Raw genomic sequence first — 20,231 nt, 5'->3', positions numbered from 1 at the left:
ATTTAGTAGTAACTTCCAGAACATAATTAATATGTAAGAAGACACAAAAATGTTTTTTTAAATTAAGGCCCCATTACACATATTCCTGAAATCTTGTTTATAATCTTAGTTCCTTAACAAACTTTACAAATAATTCTACAAAAAGATTTTACCCAGTCCATTCTGAATAATTAAAAATTACAACTGGTAATACACGGAGTAAGATTTTAATTATATTACTTACAGATTCTTATAAGGATAATAAGAGTTGGGATAATGAAAACAAAACATTTTGGTATAGACTTCAATTTTCACCTTAGTAAATACATGTAATTATTTTTCCCCCTGGAAGCACTGATTTTTAAAATAATGAAGTTGTTCAGTTTTTGTTTCAGAAATGCAGCCTGAATTCAATATATGCCCAACAAACTCTAGATCCACAGCCACCACCCTAGTCTAAATGACATCTTTTTGGACCACTGTACTAATTTCCTAACTGGTTTTCTCATACCCACTTTCACCTATCTACTGTCCACACAACAACCAAAGTCACCCGCTTCCCTGCTTAAAACCTTTCAATGGCTTCCCAATCCACTTAGAATACAAGGCACTGGCTCTTCAACCACATCTGCTGTCATTTTATCCAATACTTACTGCTATTCTCCAACCACAGGCTTTCTATCAGTTCCTATATTATTCATGTTCTTTATACCCTCTATATATGTCAAAAAGGACCATGTAAGAGATGTATCTCTCCTCCTCACAAACAATTCCATCAACACTACTGTTTATACAAGCTTTTGCCTTGCTAATTAAGGGTCATTTTTTTTCCCCACTAATCCACATACTTATGCAAGGATGTCACTTTGCTATTCTTTAGTGGGACAAAGAAGAAACAAAAAACCAGAAGAAATAACATATGGGTTTGGAATTTTAATTGGAATAGAACTTTGAAACAGCCTTAGGATAACTATGATAATAATTACTCTCAAGGACCAGTAATAAGATTGATTAGGAAACAGATATATACCAAATTATCATTACATATTTCACTGCCCTTCTTTTAAAAGTACATAAGAAAACAAAATTGAATTTTCTTTTATAGATCACTTTCTATACAGACGTGCATATATTCATACGCACAGAAAAATAAAGAAACATTCTTATCTTTTGGCTAGTTTAGAGATGACTGAGTTAGATGAGATTCTGGACTTCAAGTAGTATTACCCTATCACAGCATGGCACTGAATGGAGTGGGTGGCACTGAGGGAGAAGTTAAGTGAGTTTTGTATGCAGGAAGAATATGAATTACTGTGGCAAATGGGTATCACCGTAGCAGATTTTGTATTTTCCAAAGATGGCTGACATACGCATTCAATTCTACATACTCTTCGTACAATATGACAGAGACACTCAGCCCATCTAGTGCTGTGGGTTGTTTCCTCTCCTTCTGAACCTGGATGAACCTCTGTGATTGCCTCAACCAAGAGAGCTCAGCAGAAGTGATGCTATGGTTTTAGAAGTTAGGTCATAAAAATGCCATGCACTTGCACCTTGCTCTCATAGGAAGCTCACTCCTGGAACTCAGGTGCAACATTTTGAGGAAGCAGGCCACATGAAGAGGCCAGATGTAGGTGTTCTGGTTGATAACCGCAGCTGAGGTCCCAGCAGACAGCCAACATGAAGCACCAAACATGAGAGAAAACCCTTGAGATTGAGACCCAGCCACTCTCTGACCACAACCTCATGAGACTCTAAGTGAAACTTCATAACTGATCCTAGTCAACATTCTAAACTGTATGAGATAAAAATGAAATGACTGCGGTTGTTTTAAGCCACTAAGTCTTGGTATGTCATTACATAATAGTAGATAACAGTAGATAGTACGTAATAGTAGGTAAGTGGCACAACGTCTAACCAAACACCAAGTCCCATCAATTCTGACCCCTAAATGACTCAAATTCATCAGGCTTCTCTTTACTGCCATCAGTCTATAAAATCACCTAAAATAATTTATATTATTGTTTGCTTGAATGTATCTTCTCTGAAGAGAACATCTTTATCCCTAACATCTAGCAAAATGCTTGGTATATAGTAGTCCCCTGAAAGATGACATTAAGTAGTAACACTTAAGGACGAAATACTAAAATTTCACAGTAAAAATAGCAGTCAGTGATTTAATTACAAAATTAAATATATTTGTTAGACTGATGTAACTTATTCTACTTACATTGCATAAGGCACCATAGCGAAGAATAGACAGCAAAGAATGTACATGACTTTCACTAGTAAAATATAATCTAGTACGAACATGACGTTCAGGAGAAAGAACACCTCTAGAATACCTAAAATTAAAAGCAGACAGTGTTCAAACATAACCACATAATCAAAAACTCGCTAAATATTGAAATTATTTTCCAAAATTAAATTTAATTTCACTAGAAGTAAAAGACCATAAAAATCTATTATTCTTCCAACCGCAATAGAGGATTTATGTTAGTACATATTCTTCTAACATGACACAAACTATAACTAACTAGGACCTCTGAGAGTAGTCAAAGAATAGACTTAATATTAGTCAAGTACACTGTAAATAGGTTATTTTATCTCTTTTAGTAGCAATGACAGAGATTATAGACCTAAAGATGATCACAGACATTAATGCTGCTAAATGGGGTACACATTGATGATCCCATGTGAACGATGACCTATATTCCCTCTTCCTCACTCACCTTAGTTTTCTCTAAATTGGAGCCAAAAATAACTTTGGTTGGAAGTTAATAGAAATATCTAGGTAATAGTATTTTCACAGTATGCCAATGACACACTTCTGACTTCATAGGATCATCAAAGTGTAATTTAAATTTGAAGTATGCAGAAATAGATGCCTAGAGATTTAAATAACCAGTACAGTTTCTTACACAGGATGAAGTTTATTTACAGTGTCATCATCTTGTGTCCTCTGAAGATCTGAGCGAATTTTTCTAACCAGAGGAGTACAGTAGCCTTTGGCAATCTCCAGTTTTTCAGCTTTAGTTATACCATATTCCTGAGCAAAAAATACTTGACATTAGAAAAAGGATATAATGACAAAGTACTCTAAAAAAATACACTCCTAAATTAGTCTAGTGAGAGACAAATATTTTATCAAGCCTTTTTTGAACGTTGGATAACTCCAAGTTTGCATTTTTTGCAACTGCAAATGTATGATTTTCAAACTATTAAGTATAATTGGAAGGATTTTGTGGTGGAACTGAACAAAAGCCAGTAATTTCTGAAGGAGGAGAATGAATGGGTGAATGTAATTTTTATGACTAGTATTCACTAAATCAGAGGTTTTAAATGTAAAAACAACCCTAAAAGAAAGGTGGATTAAGGACACAAACACTAAAGCACAATATGTAATAAATATATGAAAGAAATTAAACCTTGAGATTTCTGTCTTTCCAAATGTCAAAGATTTAAAAGACTAACACGTTCTTCAAAAGCCTTTGGCCAATATTTTTAAAGTTTTAACTGGTAGTGAGCAAAGATTCCATGAAATTATCAAATTTAATGACATAATCATTATGGGTTAACTGGATTTGTAAGGAATTAACACAATGTGAAGTGTCCAGAAAACATGGCAATTTGAAGAGTAATTGCAATGAAAATTATAGTTCAAAGCAGTAGAAGAGGAGAAAGGAAGAAGGCAGAAAAGTAGGGGTAGAATGAAAGAGAGGGAGAAAAGGGAAGAGGGAAGAAACACACATACCTTCTCTCTCCAAGTTCATTTTAGGATATCTCAACTTAAAGGCTATTTTCTGCTACCAGATACCTCCAGAAAGATTCACATGGAATAACATCAGTATAGACAATAGATCTCAAAACTGCCTAATAAAGAAAATGCTGACTGATTACAGATGAAAGACCTATGAAAACAGAACTTCCTGGGGGTGATTTACCTTAAACTAAAGCTAAGGTGGTTCAATAATCTTGCCAATGTAGGTGACTATATAGTGAATATGCAACTGTGTATTTACGTGTAAATGAAAGAAAAATGTTGGAATTACAAAATCATCAGGGAAGTACTTTTTTAAAAATTTGTTATTAGCAAGGTGTGAGGAAACGGATTTTCACACACTGCTGGTCTGGGTAAAAACTGATTAAAGATTTCTGGAGCTACAGAAATGGTCTTGAGTGAATGGAAAGACGTGTAAAGAGAGTGAAACAAATTTCAAAAGTCTAGATTTCCAAATACAAGTTGATTAAATAAATTATTCTTACATTCACACCACTCAGCCATCGGGAATAATAATGCATATTAGCTTTATTGGCATGGAAAGAAGTTCTTTATGCTAAATGAAGGAAAAAATTAGGTTGTAAAATAGTATGCTTTTTCTGATTCAGTTTTCATAAAGAATGTATTTTCTATATATATGCATTTATGGAAAAAATTATATGTAAATGAATTTAAGGAAAGAGGCCTTTAAAAATATTCCAAAACATTGATATGTTTTTCTTTTGTTGGTAATGTTGTAGTAATTTTTTTGCTCTATTTGTATTTTCTAGTTTTATTACAAAGATATATTACTTTTATAATCAAGAAATCTCTCTCTTCAAAACAGTGACATATTTTGCTCATCTGCCTCTATCAACTAGGACCAAATAATTTTTAGATATGCAAATTCTTATATGTAGTTACAATATCTGTGCCACAAATAGAACTGATTAAAATATCAGCTAAAGCGACTTGAAGGCTTTCTATAATGATTTCATTGAGAATGTCATTGAACTATCTTTGGGAAATGCTACTATAAAGAACTGTCTGCATTTCATAATCTACAGATAACCAAGGAAAACATCTTTAAACTTCAATTAATATGTGTCATCTCAATTAAGAGAATTTTAATATCAAATATGGTCTCTAAATGTTTTTATTTACCACCATACCATCAGAGTTATAAAGCATCATTTTTAAACCAGGGCCCCAATTTTCTGAGGATTAAGCCTGGTTAAAAAGTGAAAATTTGATTCTATTGTAGCATAAACATCTATCAAAACTAGTTTAACTGTTAAAATAACTAAAACAGACGCATCATGTAAGCCTAGATATGATTGGAATTACAGAATTCACATAGCATAGACGTAAAAATTAAACAATCAATGTAAGAGTAGAAACTGATTTTTTAAGGCATAGTATCATTTTGAAGTACACCAGAATATATGTATATACATTTCTCTTTCATAGTCATACCCTGTTAGTCTGCATTAAATTATTCCAAACAAGTTAAAACTTTGTATTATTTGACTGAGTCAAATCTTGAAGCTTGAAATATAATTTGCTTGAGAACTATGTACGCGAAATTTTATTTTTTTCCTACAAACCACATTTTCATTATAAATTACTGCAAATATGTTTATAATTGCTAGTTTTTTTTTGGTGATTGAAAATACCTGCCTTCTGTCCACAGTTTTTGTATTTACGAGGTCTAAAGTAACAAAGCAAGGTAATATTTATTGAACTGATTCAACGATCTGAAAATAAAAAGAACCCAAAGTTTCTGTTAACAATAAAGATTGTCATACGAAAAAGTTACGGAGATAAACCCAAAGTTGTCCTCTCCTCAATTTATAAAACAATGTCAGGACACCAGGGAAGTATATAAAAAGACCTTCTTGTTTTAAAAGTATGAATTTACCAAAAATAGAACTGATTTACGTAAACTTGGGCATAATTTTATCTGAAGAGTCAAACGATTTCAAAAATAACTTTTCCAAGAAAAATAATTTTAGAGTTGTCTTCAAATAAATTCTCAGACCGTCATGAAAATCTAACCTAATTGCAGCAAAGAGAATTACCGTAACAGACTGAGAACAGCTGAGCGAAGAATTTGTATCTAATGATAGATACAAATGATGACTCAACTACTTCGTAACATACTAATCTTTGGTGCTTCTTCTGGTATTTAAAAAAATTTATTATAACTATTTAAGTTACACAGACATGGTGAGAAATGTCTTCAACTATATAAACAATACACCTGAAATACATACACCATGTAAGGAGGAGAAATGATCATCTACAATACCATTAACACTTGAGTTTTCTTTTGGGCTCAACTCTTAGAGACTAATTTTTCATTCCCAGTAGTAAAATATTTAGTATATATAATGGAAACAGTAGAGGGGTGAGATTAAATAAGCAATGCAATGGCATAGACATGGTTATGCTAAACATTAGACAAAGCATTGTGTATCTATTTAGCCTCTGAGTAGGTGATAAATTTAGATATACTGAAAGCCCACCTTGAAAAGTGCTTATAGCCACCATAAATATCTTACAGTCTCGTATTCACAGGTAATTGTTAAAAAGCATACTTACAAAACTGAAACATTTTATTATGCAAAATAAAACTTGTCTTTTACAGAATAAAACTTACCTTTTTCATTTGGTAAATGAAAGAAATTGTGAGGGAATGAGTCCTGTTTCCTAAGTAAATGTTTCCTAAAGTAAGACCTAAAGACATATTCGTAAAGTCTGAGATATTTTCATCCTCTTTTAAAAATAATTTTTAAAATCACAGGTTCATACAATATACCTAAAATTGTCTACACTATATATCTGATCAAATAAATATATAGTTCTCTTTCATGTTGAAGAAACAAGCTAATTGCTAACATGTACACAAATACCTATAGGTAAGTTGTACAACTGTCTGAATTCTCAGTTTTTCAAAATCTATAGGTTTTCCTGTACTGTCTATGTATATTAGGAAAGGGACAGTTATTTTAACCATTGTTATACATGGGTATTCATAAGTTAGGCTTTTTGAACTTGTTTCACAATCTTTATCTTTTTCATATATTTAACATTTTCCTGCTGTCAAACTTTATGTAGTCCACAGTTGGAATATCTGATCTACTCCAACCTCCTATTTACAATATCCAAATAATCTTCTACTGAGTTGAAAAAAGGTCCAAAAATGGCATCTGGAACTTTATTCTTCTAACACATTCCTGATCTCAATATATTTTGTCACTTACCCCTTTATTATCAATCCAATTCTGTTTAATTGCATTTTAGTTATTTGAATTCTTATTACACCTTTATATTTATTCTCCTATAATGAAAAGACCCATGTCCGCCAAAAGAACAACTATGTATATCTTGACCTCTAAACATTATTTTCAAAACACTTTTGCATAAAAATATTTGCAAAAAATTTCATATAAGGCCGCAACTATCTTTATGTCTTACTCCCCAAATATTTCCATATATAGATGGCAGATGCAGAACAGATGTTCAATAAATACTTAATTTATTTATTTATTCCATATGGAATTATTATTTTCCATTCTTTAGCTTGTTCGCATATTATTACTAAGAGTATCAATTCTTAAATTAAAAAAAAAATTACTACATTCTTATGGCACTGAAAATACTCTGTATACTACTATGATGATAGAAACATGTCACAATAAATTTGCCCAAACCCATATGTACAACACCAAGAGTGAACCCTAATGGACTATGGACTCTGGGTGATGTGTCATTGTAGGTTCATCAGTTATAAAAAATGCACCATTCTTGTGGAGGATAATCATAATGTGGGGGAGGATGCGCTATGTATGGAGGCAGGGGGCATATGGGAAATCTTTGTACCTTCAGTTTGATTTTGCTATGAACATAAAACTGCTCTAATAAATATAGTCTACTAAAAAATGTCACTGTAATCAAACTATTAGAAAATCAAATAATGTAATCAATATAACCATAAAAAGCTTAAAAAATAAATTCATAATTACCTAATTTCCTGTTTAAAGTTACTGGTTTTCCAAGGACATGAAAACCAACTACATTTTTTTCCACCAACAGACATTTTAAAAGTATGTATTTATTTAATATTGTAAGAAAATTGATTCTTAAGAATGACTTACCTGAGGGATAACAATATCTGCTAATGCCTTTGAAAGCCTATATAATTCCATTGTGTTTTCTAATTTCAAGGAACCATTATGCTGGACATCATATTTTATACAGTCATATATGTCAGGGATTTTACTAATATCGTATCTTCCATTCTTTGTTTTAAAGTCTTTCTCTAACTTGGACCATCTACGTAGCATAAGCTCCAATGTTTCACTATGGTAAAGCTGAATATCTAAAACAACATAACATTTTTAGTTTACACAACTTAAAAATCTGATTTAGAATATATATTAATATGTTAATAATTAGAAACTTTTTAAAGTGTCAAAAATACAACGGTATGAAGTTAGGAAGTTACTATAGGCATAGACTACTAGCAACCATGTATTTTTTAGACTTGAAGGGTTAGGAACTAGGCTTATAAAAGACTTTTTCCATATATTATAGACTTTAATAATAATAAGAAGAAAAAGGGCAACAATTTTAACAAAGCTCTTTTAAGCTCATATATTTTTAATTTTCAATACTGTTACTCTTATTAGATTCACATAACTAAGTGAATAGGTAGACTATCTTTAGCAGAGGAACCTTAGACATTAAAAATAGTCCAACTGATCCATTTTCTGACAGGAAAAAACCCAAGATGCCAAAGTTGTCTAAGTTACTAACCAACTAAGCTTTGGGGCCAGAGCCTAGATCACTTTCCTATTGCTTGCTCCTTCTTATTACCCTGTCTACTCACTGCTTAACTATATGGCAATGCTGCATAATAAGATAATCAAATGATAATATTTTATCTTTCATGCTGTCATAGATAAAAACCACTATAACTTAGCCATTCTTTTTTGCTTGATATATATTAACTCATACTACACGTAGCTCTCAAGAAAGGCTTATTTCTTAAAATAAGATTGGTGCATCATATTTTAAAACGCTTAATTGAATAGTAACTTTTATTTGTTCTATGCTCTAAGAAAAACATATTTACCTGATGATTTGGGATCTTCCATTCGATGTCTGATTTGAGAAGTCAAACTCTGAATTAAGGAATAAACTTTATCACAGGTCTTCACAGGATTTTTAATTAAATGCATTGATTTGATAAGAGAAATGCTTCCAGATGGAGTAAGCTACAAATGAGTAAAGTATATATTTTATATGTGGTTATGCCTAATTGTCTAAGAAAACAATATACATATACAAAATTTTCCAGTAGCTGGAGAATAATTCCATAGCAGAAATTAAAATGACCACAAAATACAGTTGACCCTTGAACACCACAGGTTTGAACTGCAAAGGACCACATACATATATGCAGGGTTTTTCCCTAAAAGTTACACCAAAATGTACTGTTTCTCCTGCCTCCCCTTCCACCTCCTTCACTTCTTCCACCCTTAAGACAGCATGACTAACCCCTCCTCTTCCTCCTTCTTCTCAGCCTACTCAGTGTGAAAATAAAGATGAAGACCTCTAAGATGATGTACTTCCCCTTAAGGAATAGTAAATATATTTTCTCTTCCTTGTAATTTTCTTAATAACATTTTCTTTCCTCTAGCTCACTTTAGAATTTTCTTAACATTTTCTTTTCTCTAGTTCACTCTATTGTAGGACTAGAGTATGGAATACATATACAAAATATTGGGGAACTTCCAAAAAGTACGTGAAAAAAATTGAATTAAAAGATAAAAGTAAAAAACTTTATTTCTCAACACAAGGTCTGTCACGGTCAAGACACTTTTGTAAGCAATGATACCAGCCATTTAGTCTATTCCAAAAAAACTGAGGATCCTGGGAATTTATCCATGTCAATGCAGACTTTTTGCATTAACTGAAGAAAAATGAGTGCCCCTTAAATATTTTTTTTAAGATTAGAAAACAAACAGAAGTCAGAAGGAGCCATATCAGGACCACAAGGTAGATTCCTAACGATCTCCCACTGAAACTCTTGCAAAACTGCCCTTTTCTGAGAGGAATAAGCAGGATCATTGTCACGATGGAGGACTCTAGTGAAGATTTTGTGGGTGTTTTCTGCTAATGCTTTGGCTAACTCTCTCAAAACAATCTCATAATAAGCAGATGTTATTGCTTTTCAGCCCTCCAGAAAGTCAAGAAGCAAAATGTCTTGAGAGTCCCAAAAAACTACTGCCATGACCTCTGCTCTTGACCAGTCTGTTTCTGCTTTGGCTGGACCAATTCTACCTCTTGGTAGCCACTGCTTTGATTGCGTTTTGTCTTCAGGGTCATCCTGGTTAAAACCAGTTTCATCTTCTGTTACAATTCTTCAAAGAAATGCTTCGGGATCTTCATCCCACTTGTTTAAAATTTCCATTGAAAGCTCTGCTACTATCTATAGCTGATCTGAGCACAATGGTTCTGGTACTCTAAATTAAGCAGAAAGTTTGCGCAACTTTAATTTTTCAGTCAGAATTGTGTAAGTTTAATCAACTGAGATGTCTATGGTACTGGCTATTGTTTCTGCTGTTAATTATTGGTCTTCTTCAATTAGGGCATGAACAAGATTAATTTTTTCCTTGCAAAATTGATGTAGATGGTCTGCCGTTGAGGGCTTCATCTTCGACATCATCTTGTCCCATCTTAAAACGAGTTATCCATTTGTATACTGCTGATTTCTTTGGGAAACTGTTCCTATAAACTTTTTGTAAAGTATCAATGATTTCACCATTTTTTTTTGCTTAAGCTTTGCCATAAATTTGCTGTTTGTTCTTGTTTCAATTTTAGCAGAATTCATGTTGCCCTCACAGGGGCTCTCTTCAAACTGATGTCTTACTCTTGTTAGTGCCTCAAACTAAATCCTGTTCAGACATTTTATAACAAGTTAATACGAGTTTATTTTACTATAAAAAAAAGTTGAAATTTGTGTATAGTTTTTGCATAATGAGCATTTTGCATTAACTTTTGAAGACCCTTCATATATGTTCATTGTTCACATTATTGCTAAGGCTTCTAGTCAGAGGTAGGCTTAACTTGGTAGTTAAGTTTTTGCAGAGTCAAAAGTTAAAGACTAATTTTTTTTACTGTGAGGGGAACTGGCACTTCTAACCCCAATATTGTCTAAGGGTGAACTGTATAGTAGTAAGATCAGGGAGGAAGTAAAAGACTCAATTCATGTTAAAAAATATTAAACCTTAGCTGTCATTATCATTAAAGAAAATTTAGCAGAAATACTCTAACTTAATGGAATTTGATGACAATCTGCTGACTCTCTTAACATGTGTGAATACAGTTCTGACCACTTGATATATATTTACATGTAATAACTCTAGGCATCTATTATTTTCTTTTCCCAGATGAGTTACTTACCTCAGGTTAAGCTACTTGCTTAAGATCAAACCACTAGGATGTGAAGGAGTAGGACTCAAATACAGGTAGTCTGGCTACAGACTGGTGCTCTCAACCACTATCCTATTATGCCTTTATAATGATTTCTTTTTTTTGAATTTAATAAAAGCCATCAATAAAAATATAGTTTCACATTCCAGTTTTGACATTTAGCTTGGCAAGTTATTTAATCACATTAAGTAAGTTTCTACAAATATAAAAAAATATAAAGTGCAATTCTACTTCTGGTTATAATTAACTAGGTAGCTTGGACCAATATATCCACTGAAGGTAAGTAAAAATTCTGGGCAAAGAATTTCTATACTTATGTTTTAAGGAATCTGTGAAATAACAAGATGGTAAAGAATTATGAAAGCAAACTCAAAGGTCAGTGATCCAGAAAGTGAGTCTAGAATTTAAGGCTGTTTCTCCGTTGGAAATATTTATATTTATGAATATAATAAATGACTCCAGTCAAAAGAGTGCATAAAGGAAAATTTACGGCCTAGGGTGCATATTTTGTAAAAGACAGACCATTAATAACTTAGTAAGTATTCACCTGGTGTTATTAATTTTGAGAATCAGAAAAATAGCAAAATAAAACTAGAGAGGTAGAAGAAATAAAATATTAAGCAATGAGAATTAATCAAATGGAAAATAAGCATATAATTCAGAGACCTAACAAATCTAAACAAAGGTTCTTTGAAAGGACTAATAAACTAATCAACCATGGTGAAACTGATCAAGAAAAAAAGGAAAAAAGTATAATGTTATGAAAGAAAAAGGGACATCTCTACAGATCCTACACAAATTACAAAGAAATTAAAGAGGAAATTATGAACAAACTTCTAAAAAATGCAATTTAATACTGACATAAACATAACTGAGAAGTACTAAACTATTCTGAAATCCATAATTAGAAACTTTCCCACAAAGAAAACACCCACAGGAATTACCATACTATTTACCAGTAAAGTTTACCAAAAATTTAATGAAATATTTGTACATATACTATTCCCCTCAAATAGGAAGTATTTCCTAACTAATTTTACAAGACTAGCATAATCCTGACATTGAAATAAAAGACACGACAAAAATAAAAAAGTAAAGGCCAATCTGACTCATGAACATATATCAAAATTCCTAACCAAAAATATCAGCAAACTAAAATCAGTGATATGAATGAAAAAGATCATACATGGAATTCCAAGTTGAGGATATTCTAGAACTAAAGTTAGTTTCACATTCAAAAAACTGTATGATGTAATAGATGAAAGAAAATATGACAAAGTTCAGTAAGTTTTCATAATCTATTAGCCAAATAGAAACAATGAAATCTCCTTATTTTGAAGAAGGGCAGCTATATACAATATCTACAGAAAACTTTATATTTAATGTCCAGTGTTACTAGAAATGCTACTTTTACTTAATATGGTTTTGAGGGTCCTAGCTATGGAAAGCAAGAAAAATAATTTTTAAAAAACAAAGATTAGAAAAGCAAAAAACATATGGATGTGCTGCTAAAGAATCAAAGAAATCTAGATAAATTAGAACTAATGAGTTCAACAAGGTTGATGCCTATAATCTCAATATTTTAAAACTAATTATATTTCTATACACCAACAACAGAGAATAAAACTTTTAAAGAGGGGCCATTTATAATTGCATAATATCAATCACCTCAGCCTAAATCTAACGAAGATGCACAAGAACCCTGTGAAGTAAATTATAAAACATTATTGAAAGATATTAAAGAATATCTAAATAAATGAGCTACACATTCACAGATTAAAAGACTAGAGAAAAAAATGTAAATTTGCACAAACTACAGATATAATGTAACCTAAATAAAAAATCCCAACAGTATTTTTGACCAGCTTGTTTTAAAATTTACATGAAAATGCAAAAAAAAAAAAAAAAAAAAGGCCAAGAAACACTTGAAGAAGGATCCATTTGCATGCTGGGAGATATTAATCATTGGCACAAGGATCAACAAACAGAATACAGGGTCTAGAAACCGATTACACATATATAATAAAGACGGTGCTTCTGAGTAGTGGGAAAGAACAGTCTTTTCAGTATGTTCTGCTGGGATACCCAGATATACATATAGTTAGGGGAAATATCAACCTTGATATTCTTAGTTGATAGCACACATAAAAGTCAATTTTATCTGGATTGCTGATAAATGTGAAGAGCAAAACAGTAAATTTATAGAATGAATATATATATATATCCCTTATGGCCTCTAGTCAGAAAAAGATATCCTGACAATGTATTAAAATGCATTGACCATAAGGGGAAAACAATGAACTTGGAAATCATGAAAAACTAGAACTTCTGCTTATCAAAAGATATTACTGGCTGGGCTTGGTGGCTCATGCCTGTAATTCCAAAGCCTTGGGATGTCAAGGCAGGAGGATCACTTGAGGCCAAGAGTTCGAGACTAGCCTTGGCAATACAGTGAGACCCAATCTCTACAAAAATTTAAAAAGTTAGCTGAGCATGGTGGCATGCACCTGTAATCTCAGCTACTCAGGACGCTGAAGCAGGAGGATCGCCTGCGCCCAGGGGTTTTAGGCCACAGTGAGCTATGATCATACCACTGCACTCCAGCCTGGGTCACGAAGCAAGACCCTTTCTCTAAAACAAAAAACAAAAAAAAAAAAAAGAAAGAAAAGAAAAGAATCATGACAACATGAAGGCTCAGAGTAGGTGGTGTTATCTACATATAACAAAGAGCTCATATCCAGAATAAAGAACTTCTGCCATTCAAGAAGAAAAACATAGACAATTCATAGAAAAAAGACAAGAGACTTGTCCTCATTCAAGAGGATATTTAAATGGTCAACAGACACTGAAGTCACAATAAAGTGAATTCTAGGTATATCCACCAGAATGGCCAAAATGGAATCATCTGAGAATCCCAAGAATGGAGAATATGTGGAGCGATGACAACTATCATGGACCTCTGGTGGGACTGTAAATTAGCTCAATGGCACTAGAAAACAGTTTGACATCACCTACTAACATTGTAAATAAGCATACCATGGTCACAATAATTCCACTCCTACAATATACCCTAGAGAAATGTATGCTCATTGCACAGGTGGCATACAAGGGTATTCATGGCAACTTTAATCCTAACAGTCCAAAACTCTAACAATAATATAAAGCATATATAAATTGTAATACGTTCATAAAATAGTACATGGGTCAACAAACTATAGCCTGCAGGTCAAATGTGGCCTGTCACACAGGCCATGGGCTAAGAATGGTTTTTACATGCTTAAAAGCAGTTAAAAAAAAAAAAAAAAGCAACACAGACCATATTTGGACGGCAAAGTCTAATTTTTTTTAATAAAATATTTACTATCTGGTATCTTACAGAAAAGTTCTGCCAACCCTGAAATGTAATACAACAAACACAGCAATGATTATTAACTAACTATGACCATTACTTACTATGGTTGAATTTCACAAATAAAATATTAAATAAAAGAAGTCAAATACAAAATAGAACATGTTCTATTATATGAACCTTAAAAAATAGCCAAAGTAAATTAATATTGTAGAGCCACTATAGAAAACAGTATGAACACTGCTCAAAAAACTGAAGACAGAATTACCATATGATCCAACAATCCCAATGCTAGGTATATAACTAAAGGAAATGGAATCATATGTCAAGGAGATATTTGCATTCCTATGTTTATTGTAGTACTGTTCACAATAGATAAGATCTGGAATCAACCTGTCCAATAACAGATGAACGAATAAAGGAAGTGTAGTATATATACACAATGAAATATCATCATCTAGCCTTAAAAAGAAGGAAATCCTATCATTAGCAACAACATGGATGAACCTAGAAGACATTATGTTAAGTGAAATAAGCCAGGCACAGAATGACAAATATGTGTAATCTCACTTATATGTAGAATCTAAAAAAGTTAAACTCAGAAGCAGAGTAAAATGATGGCTACCAGAGGCTGGAAAAGGAAGGGGTTGGGAAGATGTTGGTCAAGCGATACACAAGTTCAGTTAGATAAAAGGAATAAGTTCAGGAGCTCTATTGTACAACATTGTGATTATAGTAATAGCAATGTATTTTATCCTTGAAAATTGCTGAGAGTAGATTTCAAATGTTCTCGTCACAAAAAAATAAGGATGTGAGGTAATACATAAATTAGCTCGAGTTAGCCATTTCACAATGCATATATACTTTAAAACATGTTGTTATAAACATATATAATTTTAATTTGTCAATTAAAATCAATAGATTTAAAGTTAGAAAAAAGCCAAAAATGAGACTACACTGGTTAGAGACTATACTCATTATCCAAGTAAGTATTCTGGATATGAAAAGAATATAAAAAGTCAGGACAGTAGTTTTTTTGAGGAGGTAGGGAATGGGTTGCGATTGGAAAGGGGCATACAGAAGCCAAAGTTGTTCCAATGTTCTGTTTCTTTACTTGGAGGATGATAACATGTGTATTTGCTTTATAATACAATAAGCTCTACATTTATGTTTTATGCAGTTATCACTTTTCTGTGTGTGTGTGTAATATTTCACAATATAAAAGAGTTTGCTAAGACCCACCTTTTCATAATCTTCAGCAGTAAAATCTCTGTCTTTCTGAAGTATTTCATGAAGCCTTGCCTTCACACGTTGCTGACAACTGCTCAAAGAGTCACTATCACTATCCAAAAGACCGTTCATATTTGCACTTTTCACCATTTGAACAAGAATGGGCGTAAGCTCTCCTTCCAAAGCTAAAAGCCCCTAAGCATATTAAATGAAGAAAACACGAATTTAAAAAATTAATATGTAAAATAATATTTGTTACATATTGATTTTCATAAGGTATAAAGTAAGTTTACAGTAAATAAACTTTATTAATATGACAATTGATTATTGTCATTTTAGGGTTTTACTTGAAAGTTCCAAATACAGAATTTTTAAATATTCCTTAGTTAAATTTTTTTTTTTTTTTTTTTTGAGACAAGGGTCTCACACTGTTGCCTGGGGTAGAGTGCAGTGGCGTGATTTTGGCTCATTGTAGCCTTGACCTCCTGGGCTCAGGTGGTCCCTCCCACCTCAGCCTCCTGAGCTGCTGGGACTACAGGTGTGAACCACTACATCTGACTCATTTTTTTTTCTTCAATTTTTTTGTAGAGACAGGGTTTCGTCACGTTGCCCAGGCTGGTCTCAAACTCCTGGGCTCGAGTGATCTGACCACCTCAGCTTCCCAAAGTGCTAGGATTACAGGTGTAAGCCACTGCGCACAGCCAAAAATGTTTTAAGATGCAGTATTAGATTAAAAACTCTAGTAATTCTAAACAAAAAATTATTTGTACCTTTGCAAAAGCAGCTGCAGTCATCTGGACTCGTCCTTCATCAGAGGCATATATTTTGAGGTCATGTCTGTAGGTGCTATGTAATCTAAGTAAACCACAACCAGGAAATCCTGCATAATCTCCTGAAAATAAATCCTCAAATCACTTCAGCTATATTTTCATTTCATTGTATTTCTATAAATATTTAATAACATCAAAAATGAAGATTTCAAAATACAATTTATGAAATTAGTCAAATTAAAGAAAACTCTAAGATTTACCTTGACCTCCAGGATACATACACCTGAAAGCTCTTCCAAGTTCTTCAGCCTGGACCCTGCCTGCAGGAGTTAATTCACCTCCCCATTTTAGAACCAGAAGTAAAGATGGTTCTTCTCTTCGGCTGTCTATGACACATATGAATGAATAAAACAAATGTTAAGTTTTTTTTTAAACAGACTTAAGATTAATTTTTTGTCTGTGCTCTCTTCTGTGGTGAAATATGGCCCATATGTAGGATATTTTCTTCCTTAAATGTTGTTGCATGTATGTCCCTTAATGCTGTTTGTAGGCAGTGCTTCGGTAAGGAATACTCCCTTGCTATTCCTGTTTAAATCTTACTGAAATTTGAAAATCTCTCTCATACTTTAGAAAAATGGCTCCCAATTTTCTTCAGGGATGTAACGTTTCTTCCTTGCCTGTTTTCATAGTAATTTCTTCAGTGTACTTAATTTAGTTGTGCTATGTCTGCTGGATTGACAGCTCCTTGATGCCAGAATCCAGGTTTTATGTGCCTTGCTATCAAGCACCCTTTCCAGTGCTGTCCCATAAAAGAAAATACATTAGTTGAAGTGAAGAAGATATATATTTTTTCGTTGTTGTTTTTTGTTTTTTGAGACAGAGTCTCGCTTGGTCGCCCAGGCTGGAGTGCAGTGGCAAGATCTCGGCTCACCGCAACCTCTGCCTCCCAGGTTTGAGCAATTCTCCTGCCTCACCTTCCTGAGTAACTGGGACTATAGGCGCCTGGCTAATTTTTGTCTTTTTAGTAGAGACGGGGTTTTCAGCATGTTGGCCAGGCTGGTCTCGACCTCAAGTGATCCACCCACCTCGGCCTCCTAAAGTGCTGGGATTAAGGCGTGAGCCACTGCGCCCGGCCAGATACACGTTTTTAAGATTGGAAATCGGTGATTTGCATCATTTTTAGGAAGATGTGAGATGACAGAGCCTAACATTTATTCTAATTTAAATTTTATGCAATCTAATAAATTTCATACAATCTAATAAATTTTATGCTAACAAAAGGTAATCAAGAGCAGCTTTTTAAATTTGAACTTGTGGAATCTCTGCATGTTACAAATCAAAGTATTTTCTTGGACAAAGAAAATACTATAAGTTAATGAGTTTCTGTACTTAATTTTGACCTACTCCTTTTCATGATATTAAGATCTGTGTTGGGTTCTGAAAAAAAGTAATTCAAGAATAAGCATTATAAGCACTAAAAGAACTTAATAATGATTCTTTAAAAGGTGAGAGGAAATCACCCCTTCACCTGCAGCTAGTTAGCAGTTCTGTGAGCTTTGTCATATAGATCAATATTAATTTACGGAAGGAAAGTTAGTTACCTAACTTTTTAAATTATTTGTTTACAGAATGTTTTTGATGATAAATACTAAGATATAGAAAATTAACCTGTATTACTATTAACCACAAAATGTGATAAGAGCAATATATCAAATGTTAAAATATATATATATATCAAGATTATTATAAATTTGTGTCTGCATTTAAGATAATCATTACTTTAATTTTTGCTATTATAAGTAATACCACTATGAATATCCCTATAGATCAATCTTTACCTGAACATCTGATTACTTCTTTGGGTTAGATTCTGATAAGCAGAATTCAGGTCAAAGCATAAGAACATCTTTTGAAGTTTTTGATATATTGCCAAATTACATTTCAGAAAACTGTGCCAATTTATACTTCTACTATAGACTGAAATCCTGTCTCAACGAATTCTCATCAGCACATTTTATTACCAGTTTAAAACAGAAATGAAGAAAGTACTTTGCCAATATGATAGGCAAGACAGATTCTTATTACTATCATTATTATTTTATTGGTCATCTGCATTTCTCTATGAAATGACTTCCTCAATCCCTACCCTTTTCTTTTGTAAGGTAAATGTATTTATAAATGTGGATACTAACTGCTCTTAGGAGACCAAACTTGTTTAAATACTTACTCTGGTTTACTGGGTGGAAGAAAATATCCATTTATTTTAAAAACAGGTTAATTGTATATTTTTTCAAAGTCTTTTTGTACTTCTTGGGCTTTCTTCTTAGATACTCTGCCCTCTGCTATCAAAAGGTGATGTAAGGGGCCCATTAAATAACAGTTATAAATAAATACGTTTTCTGAAACAATCTCACAGTTAAAAGGAAGTCTTACGCAGTTTTCAAAATAATAAAATCTATCCTTTATTTAAAGAATAGGTGATATAAAAATGTATCCTTTATTTAAAGGAAGCACAGCTAAGATAATTCCACTTTATTTTTCCTCACCATGCCAGTCCTAAACTACGAAGCAAAAGATGGTCCAAAAGTAATCAACAGTGAATAACAAGTTACTATATATAAATAAAACTACTGTATAAGCATTAAGAATGACATACCCTCCTCTTCACTAGATGTTTTAGGACAACCATGAGGGAGATAGGTCAACTGAACCTTACGATTTATTCCAGAAAAATGACCATACCTGAAAAATAAAATGATAAGCAGAATAGACAATGTAGGGAAAAACTAAATCTCACATATTCATGCTCCCTTTTATCTGTAATCGCCTGTTTAATTCTTCAAAATATTCTAGCCAAAAAAAAAAAAAAAAATTGCACCATATATAATCATTCTAACCACATTAAAAACAAAAATGTTTTTCTAAAAATTACAGGCATGGGTGCCATGGCTCAAGCCTGTAATCCCAGCACTTTGGGAGGCCGAGGTGAGCGGATCACTTGAGGTCAGGAGTTCAATACCAGCCCGGCCAACATGGTGAAACTGTCTCCACTAACAATACAAAACTTAGCCAGGCATGGTGGCGTGCACCTGTGGTCCCAGATACTTGGGAGGCTGAGGCACGAGAATCGCTTGAACCTGGGAGGGGGAGGTTGCAGTGAGCTGAGATCATACCACTGACTCCAGCCTGGGTGACAGAATAAGACCCTGTCTCAAAAAAAAAAAAAAAAAAAAGACAACTCTGAAGAGATAAAGTACAGAAATATGTAAAAACACAGATGTATGTGTTTTAAGAAATAAAGGAAATAAGATTATAAGAGGTTAAAAATGTAGAGCTATAACAGGAATATTGATGGGTATCCATTTTACTTGATTAAGGCAAAGCTCAAATTTTTTATATTTAAACTGCAATGAATCTATGGTCAAGTTAGCAATGTGGCCTTGATTCTAAGCAGTATTTCACAGAAGACACAAATCTGATGTCCTTGTTTAATCTTCTCACCTAAATTAAAACCAGAGCTAAAACCTTCAATACAACAATCTATTTTTTTCACATTAGATTTTCCTTCACGTTTCAACTATAGTAACAAAGAGTAAAAAGATCAGACTGTGAAAGTAATTAAAATGGAAAATCACATACA

General features: G+C 32.9%; 1 protein-coding gene across 2 annotated transcripts in view; it reads right to left on the bottom strand.

Annotated features, from left to right (window-relative positions):
* PPIP5K2 (diphosphoinositol pentakisphosphate kinase 2) overlaps positions 1-20,231 on the bottom strand; it is a 76,716-nt gene that overhangs the window by 27,339 nt on the left and 29,146 nt on the right. For both annotated transcript variants that reach the window (XM_011989023.1, XM_011989024.1), the window contains exons 14-21: positions 19,248-19,333; positions 16,852-16,977; positions 16,592-16,713; positions 15,834-16,016; positions 8,880-9,021; positions 7,900-8,123; positions 2,901-3,028; positions 2,210-2,324 (exon numbers count right to left, since the gene is read on the bottom strand). In XM_011989023.1, the coding sequence (XP_011844413.1) occupies positions 2,210-2,324; positions 2,901-3,028; positions 7,900-8,123; positions 8,880-9,021; positions 15,834-16,016; positions 16,592-16,713; positions 16,852-16,977; positions 19,248-19,333 (1,126 nt within the window). The remainder of the gene's footprint in view (positions 1-2,209; positions 2,325-2,900; positions 3,029-7,899; positions 8,124-8,879; positions 9,022-15,833; positions 16,017-16,591; positions 16,714-16,851; positions 16,978-19,247; positions 19,334-20,231) is intronic.

Source organism: Mandrillus leucophaeus, unplaced genomic scaffold, assembly GCF_000951045.1.
Source record: "Mandrillus leucophaeus isolate KB7577 unplaced genomic scaffold, Mleu.le_1.0 Scaffold344, whole genome shotgun sequence".
In the NCBI taxonomy this organism is placed as follows: Eukaryota; Metazoa; Chordata; class Mammalia; order Primates; family Cercopithecidae; genus Mandrillus; species Mandrillus leucophaeus.
The sequence above is the reverse complement of the archived record's forward strand: the minus strand, read 5'-3'. Positions and strand labels throughout refer to the sequence as shown.